At 37.5% G+C, this 24,397-nt stretch overlaps 3 protein-coding genes across 4 annotated transcripts in view; 2 read left to right on the top strand and 1 right to left on the bottom strand.

Moving 5' to 3' along the window:
- The window catches only part of LOC139115263 (dolichyl-diphosphooligosaccharide--protein glycosyltransferase subunit 2-like), a 40,872-nt gene extending 28,227 nt beyond the window's left edge, over positions 1-12,645 (top strand). The window contains exons 13-17 of one of the 2 annotated variants that reach the window (XM_070677259.1): positions 2,279-2,479; positions 3,167-3,352; positions 3,603-3,678; positions 5,622-5,751; positions 12,426-12,645. In XM_070677259.1, coding sequence (XP_070533360.1) covers positions 2,279-2,479; positions 3,167-3,352; positions 3,603-3,678; positions 5,622-5,751; positions 12,426-12,432 — 600 coding nt within the window. In that variant the 3' untranslated portion in view covers positions 12,433-12,645. Of the gene's footprint in view, positions 1-2,278; positions 2,480-3,166; positions 3,353-3,602; positions 3,679-5,621; positions 5,756-12,425 lie in introns of those variants that run through there. The other variant, XM_070677258.1, reaches the window with a different exon arrangement.
- Positions 12,646-13,641: 996 nt separating this feature from the next.
- On the bottom strand, positions 13,642-22,130 carry LOC139115264 (5'-deoxynucleotidase HDDC2-like). The gene is made up of 6 exons (XM_070677260.1): positions 21,988-22,130; positions 15,916-16,043; positions 15,479-15,581; positions 14,747-14,815; positions 14,206-14,344; positions 13,642-13,792 (listed from the first exon to the last, which is right to left on the bottom strand). Exons 1-6 carry the CDS (start codon positions 22,120-22,122, stop codon positions 13,710-13,712), a joined length of 657 nt encoding a protein of 218 aa, XP_070533361.1. The 5' UTR covers positions 22,123-22,130; the 3' UTR covers positions 13,642-13,709.
- Positions 22,131-22,159: 29 nt separating this feature from the next.
- On the top strand, positions 22,160-23,915 carry LOC139115265 (small ribosomal subunit protein bS1m-like). Its single transcript, XM_070677261.1, has 2 exons — positions 22,160-22,625; positions 23,501-23,915. Exons 1-2 carry the CDS (start codon positions 22,186-22,188, stop codon positions 23,637-23,639), a joined length of 579 nt encoding a protein of 192 aa, XP_070533362.1. The 5' UTR covers positions 22,160-22,185; the 3' UTR covers positions 23,640-23,915.
- The last annotated feature ends 482 nt before the right edge of the window (positions 23,916-24,397 follow it).

The raw sequence follows: 24,397 nt of genomic DNA, 5'->3' as shown, positions 1-24,397 counted from the left end.
TACGATCCAATATGGTCGCGAGGCGGCCATTTTGTTGCGATTTTTCATGTCTTTGGACCAAACTCAGACATTCTTGAGCAGATTCTGTTCAAACTTGGCACAAGGCATAACACTATAGCTTTCATATCCATGTCAAATTATTTCGCGATACGATCCAATACGGGCGCGAGGCGGCCATTTTGTTGCGATTTTTCATGTCTTTGGACCATAACTCAGACATCCTTGAACCGATTCTGTTCAAACTTGGCACAAAGGCATAACACTATGGCCTACATGTGCATGTCAAATTATTAAGCGATACGATCCAACATGGCCGCGAGGTGGCCATTTTGTTTGCGATTTTTCATGTCTTTGAACCATAACTCAAACATCCTTGAACCGATTCTGTTCAAACTTGGCACAAAGGCATAACACTATGGCCTACATATGTATGTCAAATTATATTGCTATACGATCTAATAAGGCGTGAGGCGGCCATTTTTTTGCGATTTTTTCATGTCTTTGAACCATAACTCAAACATCGATCCTTGAACTGATTTTGTTCAAACTTTGCACAAAGGCAAAGCACTATGGCATACATATGCATGTATCAATTAACCTTGTATAGGATCCAATATGGCTGCAGAACTGCCATTTTGTTGGAATTTTGCATGTCTTTGAAGCGTAATTCAAAGGTCATTACACCCATTTTGTCCAAACTTGGCACAAAGATCAAGCACTATGGCATACATATATATGTCAATTTACTTCGTGACATGTTCCAATATGGCTGCCAGATTGTCATTTTTTTCCAATATCGCTGCCAGATGGTCATTTTTGGATTTTTTCATGTCTTTGAGGCTTAATCATATGCAAATATTCCTTAACCAATGTTGTTGAGACTTGGTACAAAGATAAAGTACTATGGCATACATATGCATGTCTACTAATTTTGTGCTATGATCCATATGGTCAATAGACAGCCATTTGATTTCAATTTTGGTGTGATTTTTTTATGTCTTTGAAACATAAAATAGGTCGCTGTCCCTCGATGGACTGATTTTGTTCAACGTGATACGAAGATAAAATACTATGGCTGCATTCTTGTGCACATTAATTTGTTTCATTCTATGATCCAAAATGGCTGATTACAACAACATACCCGATCCCATACCATTTGAAAATTCCACCAAACCATGTGTATAGTATGTGCCATCATGACATTAGAGGCAGTGAGGGCATCGTTATGTGTGATGTAATCAAAAGTTCCTTCAGTGTCATTACCGGCAGAGATTGGTCATTTTATTGAACGTTCTTCAGATTACTTTATTATGCAAGTCACAGGCCTGATGCACCCGTTGCATCAATGTCATTCCACAGCTACCTAGACCACAGCTACCTAGACACCAAAGATTATAACAAAATGGACAAGCGGGGACTGTGTCATCAACGATGACTTGTCTATGGCAAAGTTGACCTGTGGAACGGAATGGGAGTGAAAGGGTTATGTCTCCCCATTCTGTCTCCCACAATGCTTAGTTTAACTGCAGCATTGAAAACAATAGGGAGAAAACTACAATTATCTACCAGGGAGGTTATGGTATATATTGTTTGATGTTCTCACAAAGATGAAATCTAGTTTAAAGTCAATTCATACTTCACCACATTAAAGTGTTTTATGTGCATCTTTCTTGGCAGAAAAATGTAGAAAGTCTTTGGCAAGACGAAAGAACCATGATGTATTCATTTTCAAGAATATTTCTATTTATTTTCAAAGCTCGTATTATTTTACTGTAATGAAATTTACAGGCTGCACTCTGTATTACAAACCTGTACCCTTATCCTGCCAAGTGCCAAGTTCATATGTCACCATCAGGTCAAGTTGGTTGAAACCAGAGAGGCATAATATGTCCCATGTGTTGCATTTTAACAAAAACTTGAAGGCCCTGAATACCTAGTACTGTAAATATGATTTGTACAGACCAAACATGCTATAACATACCAAGCCAAGTAGGTGAATATTTGTACAGATTTAGCTGTTTTCTACATATCGGTGCATGGGGATGTGATATGTCTCATAAGATTAGGGTTAATGTGTCCACCCATTTCCAAGTACACTGATACTATATACACACTTAAAATGGCGTAAACTGTAGTAGCGACAATCTTAACTTCAGATTAAAGTGGGCCTTGCCATAATGAGCCATCTCATGAAGTGGAAGAAAACTTTGTATACTTGCATCTTGTTGTGTGATCAATGTTTTTTTTACATTTCTTTTTTGTCATTGTTTAATGTCAGACATTTGTGCAGCTAATCAACACCAAGACAAAACAGGAGGTGATCTTTGTAGCAGAGGCAGACGAGGACACCAGTCTGTACAAGTTTGAATTGGATGTCGCAGAGAGTGCCAAGGAACACTTCAACTCTCTCTCTGGCAAATACGCTATGCATCTGATTGTCGGTGATGCCGTGGTGCAGAACCCATTCACTTGGTATCTGGTAAGTTTCGGGATACAACCCTCATCCATCACCAAGGAATACACTGTCTTTGTATTGGTGTGGTCCAAAGTCTAAGTTCAATTTTATCAGCCAGATTATTAGTTTCTGTGATCGTTTGCCCTTCAATTAGGTAGTTTGTGCCTCAAAAATGAAAGACTTTCACTCAAACTTTCCTCAAGCAAACTTTAAACCATTTGATTTCAAAATCAAGATTAAAACCAGGGTCACCATGCAAATTTTGGTACTAGCAAAAAAAATAACCCAATATTTACCATATTACCATATAAATTCAAAATGGCTGCCATCCCTGTGTTATCTCTATAGGAAAAAATAAATTCTTGATTTTCACAAAAATAAGCCAAGTAAAACTTTACTTACTTCATAAGCTTCAAAATGACTCCCGACAAGTGGTAGACCAAAAGAATATTGTAAAAGTTTGGGAGTCCTAATATCTGCCCCCAAGGCGCATTCTACCTTAACCCTATGCACCCTGACCCCCTGGTGACCTATGACATCATGCGGACATTTTTGTCCGAGCCGGGTTCAAAGGGTTAATAAAAATTTGGCAAGTAAATGTTTGGAGACACTGTGGAAAATGTCAGCATGAGAAATAACATGTCACGATACTGGCTGTTCAACTGAAAGCCAGCAATGATTTTCACAGCTTCCATCCCTTTCCCTTTCCAGGCTGACTTGCAGCTGAAATTCCCAGAGACTCCCGAGGCAGAGTCAAAGGAACCAACCACCAGCCAGTATGCCAAGAAGCCAGAGATCGAACACATGTTCCGTCAGCCAGAGAAACGACCACCCGTAACTCTGTCCAAGGTGTTTGCTGCCTTGTGTCTGGCTCCATTCTTGCTGCTTATCATTCTGGTAAATATCATCTGATAGTATCTGTACCTTGGTTTTTAACCCTTCATGTAATGGTGTACCCACCCAACCTTGTAAGACAACACAAAGGATTACACTAAATTTAGGTTATGAAAGCCTCGTGATGGGATTCTAGTGATGATGCAAACACTGCACAAGCATAAAAAAATTAAGAAAAGGGGAAAAGACTGATTTATTTCCTATATATGCAATAAATTCTACCATGTACTGTTTTTCTTTTCCAATTATTTAGTGGGTGAAGATTGGTGCCAATATGAAGAATTTCTCCCTGTCATTGGGTACCATTGGATTCCACGTGGGACTTGGAGGTATGTGTGTGATATTTTGGAAAGTTATGACCTGTAGAGTTGACTTTTCAGATCCTCAGATTCAGATCCTCAGATCCTCAGATTCAGATCCTCAGATTCAGATCCTATAACTTCAGACGCAGATTCAGAATTAAATTTCACACCTTTCAAAGTTTGATGTAATATACTCATAAATAAAATATAATTTAGATTTTAAAAGGCTTTAGAAATTATTTTATTTCAATCTTGAATCTTAAACTTAAAAACTTAGATCTCAGAATCAGAACGTCATCAGTCGAAGACAGGGTGCGCAATGATTCCACTTGTTATGTGATCACGTATGTAGGTGTGCAGTCGAGTCAACGTTCAAATGCCAGGGTCAGTGCAGACTGGGGGCCAATGCCGATATACCCCTGTATAGTCAATACATAGAGATAAACACACAAGCGATCAAACGATCAAGACCGCGACGATCATGTAAACGCCGGCTATCGACTGTCCCTATTTTACCATCGTTCGTAATATTGATGGCAAGGGAATAATCAATGTTGGAGGCCAGAGACCCCGGGCTAGATAAGGAATTTAGGGGTCGGACGAAGCAGGTTATCGTAACGTTGCTTGGATAGTCGTTCGAGGCGGGCATTGCCGTTCACTTCTTTTTTCCAAGTAAACAGCCCCTGCGGCCGCCCGCCTCGAACGACTATTCAAGCAACGTTACGATAACCTGTGGTCGGACGAAGCAAGTTAGCTAATCTGTAATTGTTGACCCGTGTTCGTTGAAACTTGCTGAGCGAAAACGTTTATGTAGACATTTTTTTTGTTTTCATACCTGCCTTGTACACTATTCAAATTATTATTTTAAATATTGTAATCATACCGGTATTGTAAAAGGCCTGTAAATTCGAATCTGCGTCTGAAGTTATAGGATCTGAGATCTGAGTCTGAAGGGATCTGAGGATCTGAATCTGAGGATCTGAAAAGTCAACTCTACCAGTTATGACCTATTACACTGGAATGCAGATAAGAGTGGACAGTGAAATTGATCTAAATGTTGCCACACTTGTGTAATTGGTTTGTAAAGTTGTTCCAAAACTTGCCTCAGAAGTTGCACTGACTTGTTATAACTGCGGTGAAAATCAGAGAGCTTTTATGGACCCATAATACACACACACACCAGGGAGTACACTTTGAAGTGCACTTCACATACACAGACTCATATTACATTCCTTTAAGCTGCTTTGAGTTACATTGTATCACAGCCAAGTCAGAGTCTAGTTGTCATTAGAATCTTGTTGCCTTTGCATTGTAGAAGTTCTTTGGCAAAAAAAATCATTATTTACAGGAAAGAGGTGTACATATGCCAGAAGTAGTAAGTGAGAAAGTTGTCGAAATGTAAAGGGATAGAAAGTCAGGAAATCTTTACCCTACACACAGATATTGCTTTATATCAACAATTACAGCAGAAGCCTACTGTGAAACAACACTATCATCCGTCCGTTGTTTGCCGCAACTTAACTAAAGTTACCAATCCTGTGGTAAATTTTGAAACAACTTTACAAACCAATTACACAAGTGTGATGACATTTAGATCAATTTCACTGTCCATTCTTATCTGCATACGACAGTAAGGGTGATCAGGATGACCTGTGTTTGAACAATGCTGCCGTCTGATATTTTCATTCATGTCTTCAGTGTTAAGAAAGCTACATCAGACGATTCTATTTGTTACTCAACTTCTGTGTCATGTGGCATTTTGAAAATGCATTTCTACCAACTTGGATGTATTGACATTGTAATATAGCCACATTCTTGTAGCAGAACAAAGTAGTCTCAAAGCATGGATAAAGACATCAAAGTCATTACCCATGAGCACCAAACCTGAGGTCCTACAATCATGATTGTAGGCAAAGTGCTTCTAAAGTTGATCAATTTTTCATACAATTTTTTTTTTTCACTACTTACAGCCATCTTCTTGCTGTACTATTTCTACTGGAGTCACCTTGACATGTTCACTACACTGAAATACTTGTCACTGATTGGTGTTGTTACTTTCCTTGCTGGAAACAGAATGCTTGGAGCAATTGCAAAGAAAAGGTAAGTGTTCTTTTGATCACTGCGTAGTCACCTCTTAGCTTTTGCTTTCATGGGTTTATCATAGTCCAGCTAGCTAACTATTTGTCCATAGCATATCTTTAAGATAACATATGCATACTTACACATATATTATTAAACTGGTGAAGTTTCTCAACAATGGGTAAATGTGGTGCACACAAATAGCATATGTGATCTTTCTATGACCCTAGGGGAACCAGTCACAATGCTGCTTTTAAAGAGTGCAAACTTTCATTGTGCAAAATGGTAACTGATAAATGATTGGCTGTTTTGTCAAAGAACATTGTATTGGCATAATTCTCAAAACCAGGGTGGTTGTGTGTCAGGATTCCTCCTTGTACAGGTTTTTGACCAGGAAATATTTTCATATCGCTGTCACAAAGTATTCAAGCAGTCTTAAAGTAACCAAGGCACTGTCCTTGAGCTTTATCAAGTTTTTTCACAATTTTGAGAGATCATGATAAATTTGCAGTATGCTGAAAGAGAGGGGTAAACAAAATATACTGTTTAACCCGGTATTTCTCAAGCAGCTTTTAGAGCTCTGACATAACTAATATCTACCAGAAATGTGTGCTACGGAGAAACCTACAGCTCTGAAAATAGTAGCAATTCTCTGAAAGAATCACAATATTTCTTTTAGGCCGAACTCTATTAGTACCAACGTAACCATGGAGACAGTATGGTTGCCTGACAACCCAGTGACTGACAGCTCCTTCCATGACGTTGAATATCAAACTTCACCATGATCCTAGCAACAAGACATTTTCTGTTGTTTTTGTTCTGATTATCGTGAAGACATCAGATATCGCTGTGTCATTGATGGTTGAAGTACTACATGCCTTGAAATTGAAACTCTTAAACTTTGCAGAGGCTTTCCTACAGGATGATAAGTTCCCAAAAAGTGAGATTCTGTATTCAACAGCATGAACATTCGCTTAGCAAAACTGTTACACACTTCACAAGGAACCCACAGCTCCAAGCTAGAAAAAAACTGGCGGGAAAACTTCGCACATGCTCAGTAAGGTCCAAAGTCAAAGGCTGACTAATAACGTTAATACATCAATGACAGGAACTGAAAGATTAACAATCTCCCCTTGTTCTTTTGTTCAAAAGGAAATAAATTGTCTGATAAATTGTCCGATGAAAAATGTCCCTCCAAGACACTGCTGCATGGAATGCATTATAAACAACAACAAAAAAAAATCTCTCTAGTCTTTCTTCATGTCCATGAACTGAATTTAAATACACAAATCTTGTCCAGATGAAGTTAGTGCAAGTCAACAATTCCTTCAGCAAGTGCTTTCATCAGCAGTAGAGGCGACGCTCCTTTTTTCGTCAAACAATCTGCTACCTGTTTCTTGCCCTTTGACCAAGTTATCCTTTGTATTTGATGATTCTCGACCAGTTCCTTGATTCCACTTATTTCAATTCTTAGCCGTTTTTCTCCCACCACTTTTGTTGATTTTACAGCTTCACACAGCGACTTACAATCTGTAAGGCACACAAGGGGTAATACTTCAGACGTTGGTTTGCCTGTAGTCAGTTCTGCAAATAGGATAGCAATAACCAATGCAGCATCAATGCCGTCTGCCATTGCAAGTGTTTCTGCTGCTAAGGTACTGCGTACTACACGGCGAATCTTCTTGGAGTTCCAACTAATAGGTGAAAATTTGCCAGTCTCCCAGCTAAAAGAATTATGTGACCACCCTGGCTGCCGCCATCTGGGAGATTACCAAGTGAAGCATCACTATACACAACTAAAGATAAACTTCCATCACCAAGATGATGAAACTTCAATGATATTCTATCAGTTTTAATCCTTCTGATGACTTTGTTGGCGTGTAGAAGATCTTCAACACTCCCATTTTTGATCCTTGCTGCCAGATTACATGCATCAAACAATATATCTGGACGACTCTGATGTGCTATCCACAATATTTGACCCACCTTCGATCGCAAAAGATCTCTCTCAATATCAGTCAGTGGCATGTCCTTTTCCAAAGTTCTGCATCTCTTAATGTCGATAGGAGTCAGATTGTCAATGTAGTTGTCTTGATCCAAACGTATTTCATCGTCACCACTTGAAAGACCCATGCCAACATATTGAAATGCATGGCTACCTTCTTTACCAACATGCAATGTTGCACGAATATGATTGATGACCGTTGCTTCAAATTCTGGTGTTCCACCCCATACAAAGTCATCCACATGACTTGCCAAATAGCCGATCACCACACCATCCTTGCTGATCCAATAGAACACCGCTGGATCTACCTTGGATACATTAGCACCAGTTTCCATCATGACAGATTTCACACGTTTATACCAGTACAGGGAAGCATCACCAAGACCATATACACATTTTTGTAGATGCCAAACTTTACCTGGGCAATTGGCTTCTTTTGGAGGACGTATACAATATCTCTTTCTAATTTCTTTCCTTGTAGGAAAGCTGTCTTTATATCCATTGAGTATGGTTTCCAATTTTGCTGTGCCATCAGTGCCAAATGAGTCGTAAGGACTCTTTTCCACATGTGGGTGAATCTTTGAGTATTTGTTCGTGGTCTATTTCTTCAAAGCCTCTGACCACTAGTCGAGCTTTGGGTTTGATGCCATCAGGTGTAGTTTTCAAAGTGTTCACCCATCTAGTTGATATACATTTTTGTCCTGTATCTGGTACTTCAATGTACACTTTATTTTGTTTCCAACTGTCAAGTTCTGCCAATTTTGCATCCATCATTGATAAATCATCCAACATCATGACATTTTCATCCTGGATACTCATGTCTGGAGGCTGATGAATTTCTAAATCAGCAACCTGACTTAAATCAACTGATTGTCTGACACCATTTATCTCATCTGGCTCCATATATTCAAGATTGTACCAGTTTTTAAATTTTCCTGATACTTTGCCAGCTCTGCTTAATACTTTAGCTGACACTCTGGAATCATTTTCCTCATGTCTATAGGAGACCATACTACCAGGCTTGATGACAGCAACATTTCTGATAGGATGTACTGCAACACTTGCATTTTCTGTATCTGTACTGTCTTCATCATCTTCTTCTGTATCACTCTCAGTTTCCTCCACTGTTGCCTTTTCATCATCATTATCCCACTGGCCATCATTTTCTATTTTACTAGTACTATGTTCTGTTTTGACAGAGTTATCATGTTCTGTCTGTTGAGTTTTACTGAGTCTACACCGATGTACACGGATAACTACACCACCATGCCGTACTAATACAACTGCGCCATCCTGTCCAATGACAGTAGCTGGCCCTTTCCACTCAGGACAATCAGGACGTTTGTAGTAAACTTTGTCACCCATCTCACAGAGATCAGGCGTCGGACGAGTCTGCTTTCTCAGCGCTCTTCGTATTCTTTCAGAACACTCACTTTCTGTGAATGCCTTTCTTGCAGCATACATCGATGTCACATTTTTGGCAACAACTTGACTTGTCGTGGTACCTTCTAAGGCTGGAGGCTTGTCCACAAGGACTGAAGGCAGATTAGGATTCCTACCATATACCAGCTGATATGCACTATATCCATTGATACTGCATAGACTGTTTTTGGCAATCAATGCCCAGTTTAAGGATGTTGACCAGTCACATTTTCTTTCTGCTTTCACTTTTCTCATAATGTCAGTAAGCACTTGATTGTGTCTCTCCAAAAGTCCATTACTCCATGGACTGAAAGCTGCGGTTGTCTTAGGTTCAATATTGAAATTTTCACACATATCACGCACTTCTGCACTATTGAATTCTCCCCCATTGTCACTGTAGAGTCTCTTTGGTGCCCCATGAATACTGATCCATTTCTCAATAAATTTGTCTGTGAAAACTGATGACTGTTTGCTCCTAATTACTGTTCCAGCACTAAAGCGAGTAAATTCATCAATGATGTGAAGATACCAAACGTTTCTCTCTAGTTCATGAAGATCAACAGCAACAGTTTCATTAAAGTCTGTGGCTAAGGGAAAGCCAACTGCCGGCTTCGGTGCTGGTTTCTTGTATTTATGGCACACTTCACAATTAGCAACAACATTAGTCAGAGTCTTAAATACTTCTGTGTCAGTTGTACCGGCACTTTCAAGCAATTTCTTTAGTCGGTCAGCTGACGCATGTCCAAACTGCTGATGTAGCTTTGTCAGAACTTTGTGATCCGCTTTGCTGATGTTTTTGTTAATCAACACTTCACTTGCCTGCTCATGTTTCTGTACACCATCAATATTTCTTATGTCCACACAATAATGTCCACTTGATGTGAATTCCAATTTTACTGGATTCTTGAACATTTCTGCTTTATCATTTTCAAGATCCAGCAAAGTACCTGCACGTTTCAGAGATGCTTTACTGAGCAGCAGGGGTATATCAACATCAACGACTTCAGTGTCAATTTCACATTTAGTGCTCCCTATTTTAGCTGGCAGTCTAACAGTTTGTGTGGAGTTTACCTGGACACCATCTCCAAATTTAAATCCTCTGTTACTTGGAGCAGTCTTCACTTTAGACTTCTGCATATCATCCAAGTTACAAATATAATTGTCTAACCACTTTCGACCACATACTGTGCGGGTGCAGGCAGTATCAATCACTGCACATCCAAAAGATTCAGTCATAAATATTTCATTGTCTGTTCTATCATCTTTGGCAAACAATACTAAGTTGCAAACTTCACTTGAAGTACTATCATCTTCTGTAATTTTGGTAGCAGCAGGATCACTTCTATGTTGACAGTCCTTAGCCCAATGAAAAACTGACTGACAAATCATACACTTCGTACGTCTGCCAAATTTATCAAGTGGATTTGTCCCTTTGAGTGAACGACTTGGCTTTTTATATCTCTGACTTGCTGAACTTTGGGAATCAATCCGTCTATAACTTCTGTTTTGTTGAGATTTCTGCGTGAAGAAAGCTGACTCTTGCTTTATTTTTATACCCGTACTGGCAGAGGCCGTAGCACTCCCATAGTCGCCATCTTGAGTGAAGTGACTGTCACCAAAAATACGTTTCAGTGCAGATTTCATCGAAGAAAATTTCATATCTGATGCAGCAGTTAAGACAAGTTGTCTTTCAGTTTGCGATAAATCTGCACTATCCAATAACTTGAATGACAAAACTGCATCAGGAAGTGTCATTTCATATTTTTTGCATTGCGTATATCGACGTTCAAATTCAATAACATAGTCCGACATGTGCACATCCGCCATCTTTCTGTAGGAATCAAAATTTGAATATGCTTCGTAAGCCAAATCAACAGTTTCTTTCTTGAACAAGGAATCGAGTGCAGAAATCAATTTGTTCATACCATCGTCTGAATTCATCTCAGCAACATCCAGCTCAAGCGCCTTGGCTCTTGCTTGGCCAGTCAACGTCAATGTTACTGCCAAGGCTTGTTTTTTCTTGTCGACATCTGTCATCAACTGCCATACCTCCACCTCTTTTTTCCATGTTTCATACACAGTATTGGGTCCAAGAGACGGAGGGTTTTTATAACTACCACTGTGAGCCATCGTTATGCTCTGCTACCATTGATAAGTTCCCAAAAAGTGAGATTCTGTATTCAACAGCATGAACATTCGCTTAGCAAAACTGTTACACACTTCACAAGGAACCCACAGCTCCAAGCTAGAAAAAGACTGGCGGGAAAACTTCGCACATGCTCAGTAAGGTCCAAAGTCAAAGGCTGACTAATAACGTTAATACATCAATGACAGGAACTGAAAGATTAACACAGGAATCTTCAAACCGTTCTCTTACAAAATCAGAATAAAAAAAACAGGATCACCTAGCAAATTTTGGTGGCTATTGAAACAAAGTGATCAAATAAACCATGAAAACTTTAGTTACTCCCAGGAGCTTCAGAATAAGCCCCGACAAGTTGAAGACCAAAAGACAATGTAATGTAAAAGTTTTAAAGTCAGAATACCTGTCCAAGAGGTTCACTAAAGCTTATGGAATAACACTGTGCTTCATTTAACCCTTTTCCTGCCAGACAGTAATAACTGTATCACTTCCCTATCAGCCAAGTCAGTAAAAAGCGGTATTGAGCCAAAACAGGACGTATTTTCACCCACTTGGTATGTTATAGCATCTTTTGTCCAAAAAAGTCAACTTTACAGTATTATGTTTTCAACAGCCTTAAAATGTACAGTATTATGTTAAAATACATCATATGGAATACATAGTGTTTCATTAATTTTAACCATCTTGACATGGTGGTGAAATATGGACTTTGCAGAAAAAGGGTTAAAGGTGACAGTGTTGAAGGTTTGACAGACTTGAAAAATTAGAAAATTTCCTTTCAACATTAGTTTTCACTTTAATGCCAGGATTTTCAGCTTTATTGAAAAGGAAACTTACTGATCTTCATTAATGTGATCATTTTGCAATTCAATCTTACAATCAACAAAGGATCTAGTCTAAACGCCAGCAGCATATCATTAACTCTGCTGTCAGCAAGGTGGAGCTTATCAGAAAGTCTGACTGTCCATCATCATCTGTCAACAATTGGCTATTCACCCCCCCCCCCCCCCCCCCCCCCAGTCAGATTTTTTGAGCTTGTGCATGCACATTGAAAACTACACAACACATGCACACTTTGTGTCAAAACCCGCAATGCTGACTCATTTTCATTTCATTTACTCACAGGGCATAGAAGAAATCCCATGGACAAAATGTAGATGTCTTGAAAAGAGTCGTGGTGTATACTGTGAGAAGACTGTTCTCAACCCAGCAAATTTGTCAAATAAAATGTCATTTCATTCATGTAGAATTTTTGATGTATTTTTAAAAACCTACAGAAAAAAAGGTTCTTTTGTACTGGGATTTTGCTCAGACTGGGGCTCCATTAAAATAACACCTAAAAAGACATCCTGTGTGTTTTGAATATGTATACAAGATTATGGATGAGTGTGGAAAGATGATTGGTTTGTTAGAATACTTAAAGCCCCACTGGCTATAACTCTTGAAAATTGTTGACCTCAAAATATCTTCCTATTCTCTCCTGGTTTTCTCCAAATTCTACCCTCTGAAGGGATATGGGCTTTTACTGTATTAGGAAGCCATTCCTTTGTGAAACATTTGACCAGTAAATTCAAATTTTAACTGTCATTTTGATTTCCTGTCATTTTCAAACATTGGTAATATTACAAAGGAAACAGAACATACAGTGTCACAGTTGAAAACATTCACCCCTATGCATTACATTGGACTACTCTGTGCAGTTTATGTGAAGATATCAGTGCAGATATGCACAGTATCCACGGGTTTTTGCTTTTCCACATGAGGTGATTTAATGTTTGGGTAAACAATTGCAGTGTAATCTTGATCTTGTTCAAAATTGCACATACAGTCCCAGTGGGTAGTTAAATGTATACACACACCTAAATTAGTACATTCTCACAAACTTACTTTTAATAGCTTGGAAGTAAAATCATAAAAATAACGCTACAAGATACAGCTGGTGGGGTTCAAAAGGCAGAAGTCAAATGGAAGTTGTTCATATCAGTACTGGCAAATTAAATCACATTGTGAGCTGAATCCATTCAGTGCACAATGTGATATATGATTTTCCATACATTATTTTTGTATGATTGTGAGCCAAGAGAAGTCTGTCCCAGAGTTCAGCCAGCTAATGCCATCTCTGAGACTCCAATGAACTACAGTTGACATCTAAGACTAATGTGTGAAGACAGAAAATTACTCTAGCCAAACTATAATCATATTCTTATTCATACGCACAGAGGAATGGGAAGGAAGATAAAAAGACTATGTTCTACCCCGAATCCCTGTAAATTATAACAAAAGGTTTGGGCCGTACCATGCAAAGGAGAATAATACCAACACAACCATTTCAACACAGAAATAGAAAAATGACCACTTTTATTTCATAAATAAAACAGTTATCCCCTGAGTGAATGTCCTCTTTAGATATCATGACGATTCTTCCTTGCTAATTGCCCTTTTTTCATAGAGTTCAGCAACCCACTTCTTGACGACAGGATGTTGAAATTTACCTGTATTTGTTTAAAAAGTAAAAGAAAGTTGTTAAAAGATTTGCAGCTTGTTTTGCTTCATGATCCAGTGTGCCATCCCCTTCAAATTTTGCACTGACATTGCGCTGTAGCAATAATTAAATGTAATTATATGGTGGGCTGAAAATCAGGATGCTTTAACCCTTTGAACCCGGCTCGGACATTATGTCCGATGACGTCATAGAGTACCAGGGGGGTCAGGGTGCAAAGGGTTAAAAGATACTAGCAACCAACAGCAGCAGCAGATAATGCTGATGTAAGGGTTTGATGAAGTACAACCTATCATGCAGAATGCGACTTGATGAGAATCCCTAATATGGTCACTGGTATTATGTTCTTTGCACCAACATGATGCATACTTCATCAAAGAATTTCACGTGAAGCTTCATACCTACCCTTTGTGGATTCAAAGAAATCTTGTAATTCTCCAAACCGTTTTTCATCTTGTTCATACTCGTGTGCCTGGAGGATCATCTCAAAGCGGTCAAGCTCTTTCACCAACCTGGCTTCTTTACTTGACTGGAATTCATATTCCTGAAATTGAAAGCATGGAAAGATGGGACAAATTTGGTGAACAAATGTTACAATGATAGATGCAAAGCTATGATATGTGTTGACAACAACCCTTTTCCTGCCAGACAGTATCACTTCCCGATTTGCCAAGTCTACAAAAATTCCTATTTAGCCAAAACCACTTGGCATAATAGCAGCGTTTAGTCTGTAAAAGGAACTTGACATGATCGTGATATATGAACTTGGCAGAAGAGGGTTTCATGGACAATTATTACTACAATGGTACGCACTTACGGTAGTTTCTTCTTCTTCTCTCAAAAGCACAGTAAAGAACTTGCATGTTTGGCATTTCAATATGTCCTTTACTGTTATAATTTGAAGCAGTTTTCAACACCATGACGGGAAATCAGGAATGGTACAAACCTCCCAGAGACTGTAAATTTCTCGGCCAATGTCTGCTGTGACCAGTCCTGACAATCTTTCCATGGCTTCCTGGAATTCAAACAATGTCAAGTCAATCTCGTCATAAGAGGCATTGTATACTATCTCTTCAGTTGATAGTAACAGTGATGCTATTTTAACATTCAGCAACTTGACAAAACCATCTTGGTGGAAAATAGGCACTAATTTGAACAACAAAAAGACACCACGCAATTCCTAGCAATTTTTGAACAGATTATAACAAAACTCTGCCAGTCTTCATAAAGTTATTTTCCACTACTTGCCATGCAATACCACATATATTCACCCAATCCTTAGACAGGTATTCCAAGTGCTTATGATGTACAAGACACAAGATAAGGTCCCTGTGTCATCAGGTTCATACCAAGATTTCAACAAGACACTATGATGATGTAAGCATCACTGCAGCCTCTCACAGATATAGTTGATGATATTGTTAGTTACAGCCTAGTGTTAACACAAACATTAACAATCTTCATCTTCACCAGCCAATTAAGCTCTCTTTATTTAGGACATTACCTTCATGACTAGCGATGTCTCTATCGCATTCTATTTGGACACTGTCAAACCTGTCATCCCACAAACAGAATTATTTGGATGTTCTCCATCAAATGCAATCTACATTGGATCTATGGAAACAAATATAGTTAATGTTTCTTGATTCTACACAGCTTGAGTAAAATTTTGTTTTACCTTCTCTCTCCTGTGTTTTTCATCCTTACTGATACCATCAGCCGGTGCAATATCTCCCACAATGCATTCTGCCATGTCATGGACCAGTGCTAACTTCATACATCTTGAGGAAAATGCCAAAAATACAATATTACCAGTTATCAAAAGATAAACAGTATATTACTTAATTTTCTAAAAAAATTAATAAAAAAATATTTGAATTTTTTTCTCTTTAAATTGACACTACATCAAAAGGAAAAGTAGGCATATGACGAAAACTTGTAATGTATTAACATGAAAAGTGCACTATTTCATGTGCATATATGCTATCAAACTTTAATAAAGTTTAAAAAGGTACATGTGGATCAGGAATAAAGGTGCTGTGTAAAGACCAATTATTTTGGCTTTTTGTTGGTCGGTTCCCAGATACTTTCTCATGCTGTAAATAGAAGTCTTACCGCTCCTTGTTAATGCCGTCTTTGTCAGTTTCCAGTAAGAAAGTCATAATGGACATTCTGTACATATGATCTGATACACTCTCAGCATCTTGTATTCCTCTTAGCACCCAGCCCGTTCTCTTTACTTTCTGGGCAAATTTGGAAAGAGACACACGGTCAGATATTACCGACAAATCAAACAAATATACAGGTTTGGACTGGGTCGTTATAGTGGCAGTGCTAGTGGACTATACACTACATAGTGTATGGTGGCAGCGTGAGGTATGGAGTTTTCTCGGTTAGAACCAAGGGTCCTCAGGCTCCGATGATGATGATGTTGTTGTTTTTATTATTGTTGTTGTTGTTGATAGTATTTGCAGAAAAGAACAAAGTATGCGCTGCGAAATTCAATACAGCCTAACTATACATGTGCGTTGCAGCCTAACTATACTATGCGTTGCAAATTCAATACAGCCTAACTATACATGTGCGTTGTTGCCTAACTATACATGTGCGTTGCAAATTCAATACAGCCTAACATTACCCAAGGGTTGTCACTTCATTGCCACACACTTTTTTTTCAATCGCCAAAAATGCACCTAGCAAGCATCGAAATCGGTAAAATTCGACGTAGGGTCAAAGCACATTAGTCCTTCTCAATCATACTCAGACATTTTTACCTCTTGCCGATGAAAAGTCGACAAATCGGCAGGTTTTTCAATGCATCTCGTCGTCTCTTGATTCCAGATTTAAAAGGCCCCGCGAAAGATCTAGTCACGTGGGCGCATTTCAAATCGAACCAATAGAAGAGCTGGATGGGCCCAGCGTGAAAACCCGGCAGTAACGTAAGTTTCTTATGTCTTTTGAAGACTATGGGTGACACTGTCTGCGTGCGTCTGCGTATGAAATTCTGGTAACTTTAACAGTTCCAGTTCACCCATAGCAAGAGAACGTTCTTTCCAAAGACATGAGAAACTTACGTTACTGCCGGGTTTTCACGCTGGGCCCATCCAGCTCTGCTATTGGTTCGATTGAAATGCGCCCACGTGACTAGATCTTTCGCGGGCCTTTTAAATCTGGAATCAAGAGACGACGAGATGCATTGAAAAACTGCCGATTTGTCGACTTTTCATCGGCAAGAGGTAAAAATGTCTGAGTATGATTGAGAAGGACTAATGTGCTTTGACCCTACGTCGAATTTTACCGATTTCGATGCTTGCTAGGTGCATTTTTGGCGATTGAAAAAAAGTGTGTGGCAATGAAGTGACAACCCTTGGGTAATGTTAGGCTGTATTGAATTTGCAACGCACATGTATAGTTAGGCAACAACGCACATTAGTCCAGTCAAAATAGGGTTAGACCCACCACAAATTGCAACAGAATTTTTTTCTTCAGAATGCATTTCAGAGAGGTACCCTGAACAACATATTAAAAGTTACTCGAATCCACCTTGGGGAAATATGTCTAATTTGCATAAATCAAATATGGCGACCAACCATCCAACAAATAACATAATTTGCTATATATCACATGTTAAACAAGCTATTTCAGTGATTTCAAAGTCTGACACTAGTAATTTGGCCCAGGGAATCATTTTGAGGTGTAACGTTCCTTATAAGTACTCCATTAATTTGCATAATTCCAATATGGCAGCCAACATTCCTACAAAAGACATTTTCGGCCGTATACCAAGTATTAACAAACTATTTCAGTGATTGTAAAGTTAAAAGTACATTTCTTTTGCATGGAAAACGATTTTTAAAATGCTATGATTTGCATAGGTAATTTGTTAATTTGCATAAATTCAATATGGTGGCCAACATTCCTACAAAGGACATTGTCGGTCATATACCACGCATTAAACAAGCTATTTCTTTGATTTTAAAGTTTTAATATTTTTCTTGGGTGTAAAGAAACACTTTTAGTGGCTCAATTTTTACAAAGGCCCTTTGATAATTTGCATGAATTAAATATGGCTGCCATATTAATGCGTCATGGCTTAAAAGCTTCTAATATATATAAAGGGTTTGGTATAGTTTTTAGCACTAGGAAATATCAAGAAGAAACTGTTAAGTCCTTGGACATTCATTTTTTAATTTTTTTTTATTTTTCTGTATATGACGACTGTTAATGCATGTTAGTCTTCTGAATGATATATTCTCTTTCTAAATATAACATTGAATTCATCTGTGTGCGGCATTTTCGTAATTTGTAAGGGTGTTTAACATTCTACAGTGACAAAGCATGTAATCTGTAATGTTTACTGTTAAAAAAAGACGTGTTCAAAATCTTTAGTTTTTAATTTAGACTGAACCCCCTTCTTATGGATGGATGCATCTTTATAAGATCCCTTAGATGATAGGCAAGAAGTCATCACACATAACAGCAAAATACAATAAACACAACAAAGCTAAAAAAACAGAAAAAATGATATGACCGAAAGAAAAAATGTCGTAATACACACAAATTGAAACTTAGCACTATTGCAAACAATGTCAGATTCATAAAAACTTTATGGACACACAAACTCAAAAAAATCTGAAAACTGCATGCTTTAGCAAAGACTTACAATTAATCCAAACACAGAATCCAACTATTACACAATGCAAAGAAGTACATCTTGAGTCATTTTTCCAAGTGTCATTTTTCCAATGTACATGTTTGTATCGTGTAACAGTTGGATTCTGTTGGGCTAATGAGTTGTTTGAATTAATTTTAAGTCTTTGCTAAGCATGCAATTTTCAATTTTGTGAGTTTGTGTGTTGATCAACATTTTAAGAGTCTGACATTGTTTGCATCAGCGCTAAGTTTTAATTTGTCTTTATTGTGGCATGTGTTATTTTTGGTCACATTATTTTATTTTTTGCATTTTTATTAGCTTTGTTGTGTTTATTGTATTTTTGCTGTTATATGTGATGACTTCTTGCCTATCGTCTAGGGGAATGTACCAAAGATGCACTCGTCCATAAGGAAGGGTTTCAGTCTAAATTAGAAACTAAAGAATTTCTCCACGACTTTTTTAAAACAGTAAACATTAAAGATTACATGTTTTAACACTGTAGAGTATAAAGCACCTATAAAATCACAAATAATGCCAGACACAGATGAATCCAATGTTATGTTCAGAAAGAGATTATTATTAGATGACTAACAATCATTAACGGTTGTCATATTTAGAAAAATCACAATTAATTAAAATTGCATGACTTTCTTACATCTCATTAATAAACGCACATCAACATATACGTATTTTAATCATATATGTAAGTCTATCAAATTTGCTTTACCATTCTTTCAAAATACAATATATTTATGGGGTATTTTAACGAATTCAGGTATCACAGACACCTATTAAAAGAAACTTTTATTCGTCAATGGATCGTTATTGTAAGTAAATTTATTGTACAGTTTCCACATTTTTAAAAATAAATGTTCAAGGACTTAATGTGGAGCTGCATGTTGCCAACACAGTTTTTTTTCGAAGGAATATTTCTCATCTAAGATGACAAGGAAACCCGTACAAACTATTTTGTGAAATGTAATATTTCATTTGAAACAAGAGTATATCCTCATTCTAAAATGGCATGGGCTGAACGACTGACACTCAAAAAAGTGCTTAAAATCATGGTTAGCAAAATAAAATTGCCTCTAATTCAAAATGTAAGAATTTCATTGCAAAACAAAATAGTTGTTTTGTTATATAACATTTAAAACCATAATATGAAAACTTCAGAAAATATGACCCAGCCAGAACAGCGTTATTTCCTTTGGAAATCTTAAAATTCGGATAAAAGGGAAGCAGAATTCGGGTGATTTGCACACATTTGCATACATTAACCCTTCTATATCATGCAACTTACGAATGCTTGCCAAGCTAAAAGGTGAACCTAACCAATTTTTAATCTTTGGTTAACAAATTAATAAAAATTGGAAGAATATTTGCAAAAATATATTTTGAGCAAAATACAGTGCGTTGGGTGCAGTGCCCTCTTGACAGTTTTTTCTTGATATTCCTATTCCTAAAAACTCTACCATAACCTTATCTATATTAGAAGCTATTTGGGAATTAATTTGGCAGCCATATTTAATTTCTGAAAATCATCAAAGTGTCTTTTAAAAGCATTGAACCACAAAAGGTGTTTCTTCATGCTCAAGAAATATAATTAAATTTCAACATGGCTGAAATAGATTGTTCAATACATTTTATGACAGAAAATTTCTTTTGTATTGGATTTATGCAAATTAACGAAGTGCCAACGCAAATCATTGCACCTCAAAAATCATTTGTTCATGCCAAAGAAATATACTTTTAACTTTGTAATTACAGAAATAGCTTGTTCAACCCTTTGACTGCTGTAATTTTTTACACCAAAATTTTAATGCAATATTTTACCAATTTCTGTGAACATTTCTGTACGTTTTTTCATAATTTTGGACCAAATGGATATCATTTTTCAGCAGTTTAATCAAAATGTTGGCAAAGAGCAGAAAAATTGACAGTGGTACATTTTATAAAGTTGACAAAATAGACTTTGGCGCCCAAAGGGTTAATACATGGTATATGACAGAAAATGTCTTTTGTAGGTGTGTTGGCAACCCTATTGAATTTATGCAAATTAACGAAGTACCTATGCAAATCATGGCATCTTGAAAATTGTTTGTCCATGCCAATGATAAACACTTTTAACTTTGAAATCACAGAAATGGATTGTTAACCCTTGACTGCTGTAATTTTTTACACCAAAATTTTAATGCAATATTTTACCAATTTCTGAACTTTTCTGTACGTTTTTTTCATAATTTTGGGCCAAATGGATATCATTTTTCAGCAGTTACATATTTTTATCAAAATTTTGGCAAAAAGCAGAAAAATTGACTGTGGTACATATTATAAAGTTGACAAAAATAGACTTTGGCGCCCAAAGGGTTAATACGTGGTATATAACAGAAAATGTCTTTTGTAGGTATGTTGGCCACCATATTGGAATTATGCAAATTAACAAATTACCTATGCAAATCATAGCATCTCGAAAATCGTTTGTCCATGCCTAAAATATACTTTTAACTTTAAAATCACTGAAATAGCGTGTTTAATACGTGGTATATGACCGAAAATGTCTTTTGTAGGAATGTTGGCCGCCATATTGGAATTATGCAAATTAATGGAGTACCTATATGAAACATTATACCTACAAAATGATTCCCTGAGCCAAATAACTAGTGTCAGACTTTGAAATCACTGAAATAGCTTGTTTAACATGTGATATATAGCCAATTATGTTATTTTGTTGGATGGTTGGCCGCCATATTTGATTTATGCAAATTAGACATATTTCCCCAAGGCGGATTCGAGTAAACTTTTAATATGTTGTTTTGGGTACCTCATTAAAATGCATTCTGAAGAAAAAAATTCTGTTGCAATTTGTGGTGGGTTAGGTGCCAAAATCTCGTAGATTGACTGGACTACATGTATAGTTAGGCTGTATTGAATTTGCAACGCATAGTATAGTTAGGCTGCAACGCACATGTATAGTTAGGCTGTATTGAATTTCGCAGCGCATACTTTGTTCTTTTCTGCAAATACTATCAACAACTACAACAACAACAATAATAAAAACAACAACATCATCATCATCGGAGCCTGAGGACCCTTTTCTCGGTTAGAACCGCTGCTGAGATTCGGACACGCTATTAAAATGCAGGACAGGTATTTCAAATGGTACACGTGGGACCTCTTGTTTGTACAGAGGTCACGTTTAGTTAACTCACAGCTGTGAGTGACCAAAATGTTTCAAGTAATTGATGATGATCTACATAAAAAAGATCATACGATTTGCTACTGTTAAGCCGTGAGTAAGAATAAATTACATTCGTGTTCAATCAGAGAAACAGCTTATTCAACGCTGCACATCAGCAGAAAGATTATCTTGAACTTGAAGTTACCCACTGTGGGCTGTAAAGTGACTGCTCCCTGACCTGAGATACCCTCGTCACGGAAGACGATGTCAGTTGGGCGACGTACGTTTGCAAGAAAATTTATAGCTAAAAATGGATGATTTCACACTCACTTCTTCGAATGAGTTAACACATTACCTTAAGCTGTCCAACTAGGGTCATAAATTCGAGTAGTTTTCCCGTGTTTGTAGAGTTAGAAGCCATTTTCCAGACAAATGATACCGTAACCTTTGACATCTGTCTACACGAATCATATGCTCTGTCTCTTAACATTCAATGGTGATCGCATCTAAACGGGGAGTTAATTGGACCACAACAAAGTCACTTACATCCAAAATGGCTGCGCCTGTATTGCGGCAAGGTCTTCGTAACCTTCCCATCTTTTCTCGAAGTCTTGTGGTCGGGAGACAACTATCGTCAGGGAAGAATTCTGAAGTTGATCCTCCCGACACGGAAAGCAACAGCGATCAGCAGCTTGTTGACGAACTGTTACAGACGCAGGATGCGAAGCCTAAGTTGACAGGCTTCGCTCAAGCTTACGAGAAACACGCGAGTCTCGTAGACGAAGATCCCAAAGCAGAAAAGTTGGAACCGGTAAAAACACAGGAAAGCTTCGCAACTATGTTCAGAAATTCAGCACACGTTCACATCGGATCGGGGAAAGATCAGCTTGTCATAGGAAAGATATACCACGTTGTGGACGATGATTTGTACATTGACTTCGGTGGTAAGTTCCACTGCGTTTGCAAGAAACCAGAGAACGATCCACTTATACAGTAAGTACATATATAAATATAGCGGCTAGCGTAAATGACCGTCCTAGGGGTGAAAGGAGTAGAGCAAGAGGTCTCGTCTTACTATTGTTGCCTTTGCTTGTTGTGTCGAAATAGGCAATCAAACGCATCAGACAATAGACTCAACACGGTGATAAAACTTCGCGTAAGATTGTCAATGGACAAATATGTGACACAGTGGAGGAGAAAAAGAAATCTTAACTAGTAAGCCAGTACTCAGATAAGACCAAGACACCAAAGGTTGGTAGTATAAGTCTTTATTGTCGATATAAATAATAGTCAAACGTATTAAAATAAAATAGACAATACCAACAAGGAACCTGTGCTGAAACCAAGATACCTAGCCGTCACCCCGGGGACGAACATTTACGCTATCCCCATAGTATAAATTGAACGAATTTATGGAAAAGTTACCCAGGCCTATGTGTAAACAGTCAATGCATTTTATGGTACACTTCAGTGCTTTTCATGATGTATTTTGTGAACTGAGTTTTAATTCGACAAAGTGCTTGTGTCGGCATTCTAGACAGTGCCCAAATTTTCCCAGAGAAATGTCTTGAAATTCATAGTATCTGTCATAAGAATGTCTCAGACTTGAACAAATTTCTTTTTATCAGGAAGCTTTAACGCGTTGATCATTATTTATTGACCTTTACCTTTCTTTTAACTATGTGAAGAGTAGGATGGTCAGAATTCAACCCAAGCTGGCCAGAAATGCATTTGAAAAGTTTTGGGTTTAGATCCATGAGATCTCATGCTGAAATATATGGTACATTTCACATATATTCAGTATTATATTCATCTCATCTACACTGTATGTGTCACTGTGTGTCATTTACTTTTTTCTCTCTCCTCAGCAAATACCACAAAGGTACCAAAGTAAGGCTTAGACTCCATGATGTAGAGTTAGCACAGCATTTCATCGGAGCAACACACGATATCACACTACTGGAAGCCGATGCAACATTGCTTGGACTGTTGGACAAACGTCCCTGATATCTCATTAGAGCCTTGATGGATGAGTAAACAGTGTTACCTGAATTGTGTACTATCCATGAAGTATTTTGATGTGTTTACATCAATGGGATGTAATTACAAGAGACACAGTTTTTAAAAGAGAGTCACTATACAGCTGCACAACAAATACAAACCAGTTTTGTAATAAGGTTGTTGTCAACTTCATAGAGTGAATATTGAGAGTTCAAGTGGTCAGAAAATTGTGCTGGTCTTTTCTAGTTATTGAACAGTACAATAAAAGCAAAATTCACTCAATTGTTTTTGTTTGGTCTGTACTTATTTATCAGGTATCTTTGAATCATCGCCAGCATTGATCTGAATATTAAAGTTTAATGTTTCACCTTGAACAAACTTCACCATGAACTGAATACAATGTCAATCATATCAGGGGGAAGAATAAGAAATTCTTAACATTTCTGTTTACTGTGACTGAGTTATTCATGCACCATTCTCAAGTGAGAATTTCAAAATGGAAAAGTCTGGGCTGTTACTCAAAGTGATAATATACTTTTGGAGTTTTCTAATACGGTAAACACTTGAAAAGGCACCATTGTGTTTTGTTTGTTTGTTTTTCTGGTTTTTTGTCTTTTATGGATTTGCTTTTTTTTTGTAACATTTACAATTTAGAAGCAGAAGAACAATCACATTAAAATGCCGATGAAGTCTTACTCCCAGACCAGGAATAATGGCTAGAATGTTGGTTTTTTTTCAAATTCATAAGCAATTCCTTTGCACAG

Source organism: Ptychodera flava, chromosome 17 (genome assembly GCF_041260155.1).
Source record: "Ptychodera flava strain L36383 chromosome 17, AS_Pfla_20210202, whole genome shotgun sequence".
NCBI classification, from domain to species: Eukaryota; Metazoa; Hemichordata; class Enteropneusta; family Ptychoderidae; genus Ptychodera; species Ptychodera flava.
This window is presented reverse-complemented; position numbering and strand designations above follow the sequence as displayed.

Bases quoted from the DNA above. Each gene is read 5' to 3' on its own strand.
- LOC139115264 (XM_070677260.1), bottom strand. From the start codon at position 22,122: ATGTTAAGAGACAGAGCATATGATTCGTGTAGACAGATGTCAAAGGTT. The intron at 15,582-15,915 runs GTAAGACTTCTA...ATTTTCCTCAAG, and splicing joins GACGGCATTAACAAGGAGCG to ATGTATGAAGTTAGCACTGG. The intron at 14,816-15,478 runs GTAAAACAAAAT...TTTGAATTCCAG, and splicing joins AAAAACACAGGAGAGAGAAG to GAAGCCATGGAAAGATTGTC.
- LOC139115265 (XM_070677261.1), top strand. From the start codon at position 22,186: ATGGCTGCGCCTGTATTGCGGCAAGGTCTTCGTAACCTTCCCATCTTT. The intron at 22,626-23,500 runs GTAAGTACATAT...CTCTCTCCTCAG, and splicing joins GAGAACGATCCACTTATACA to CAAATACCACAAAGGTACCA.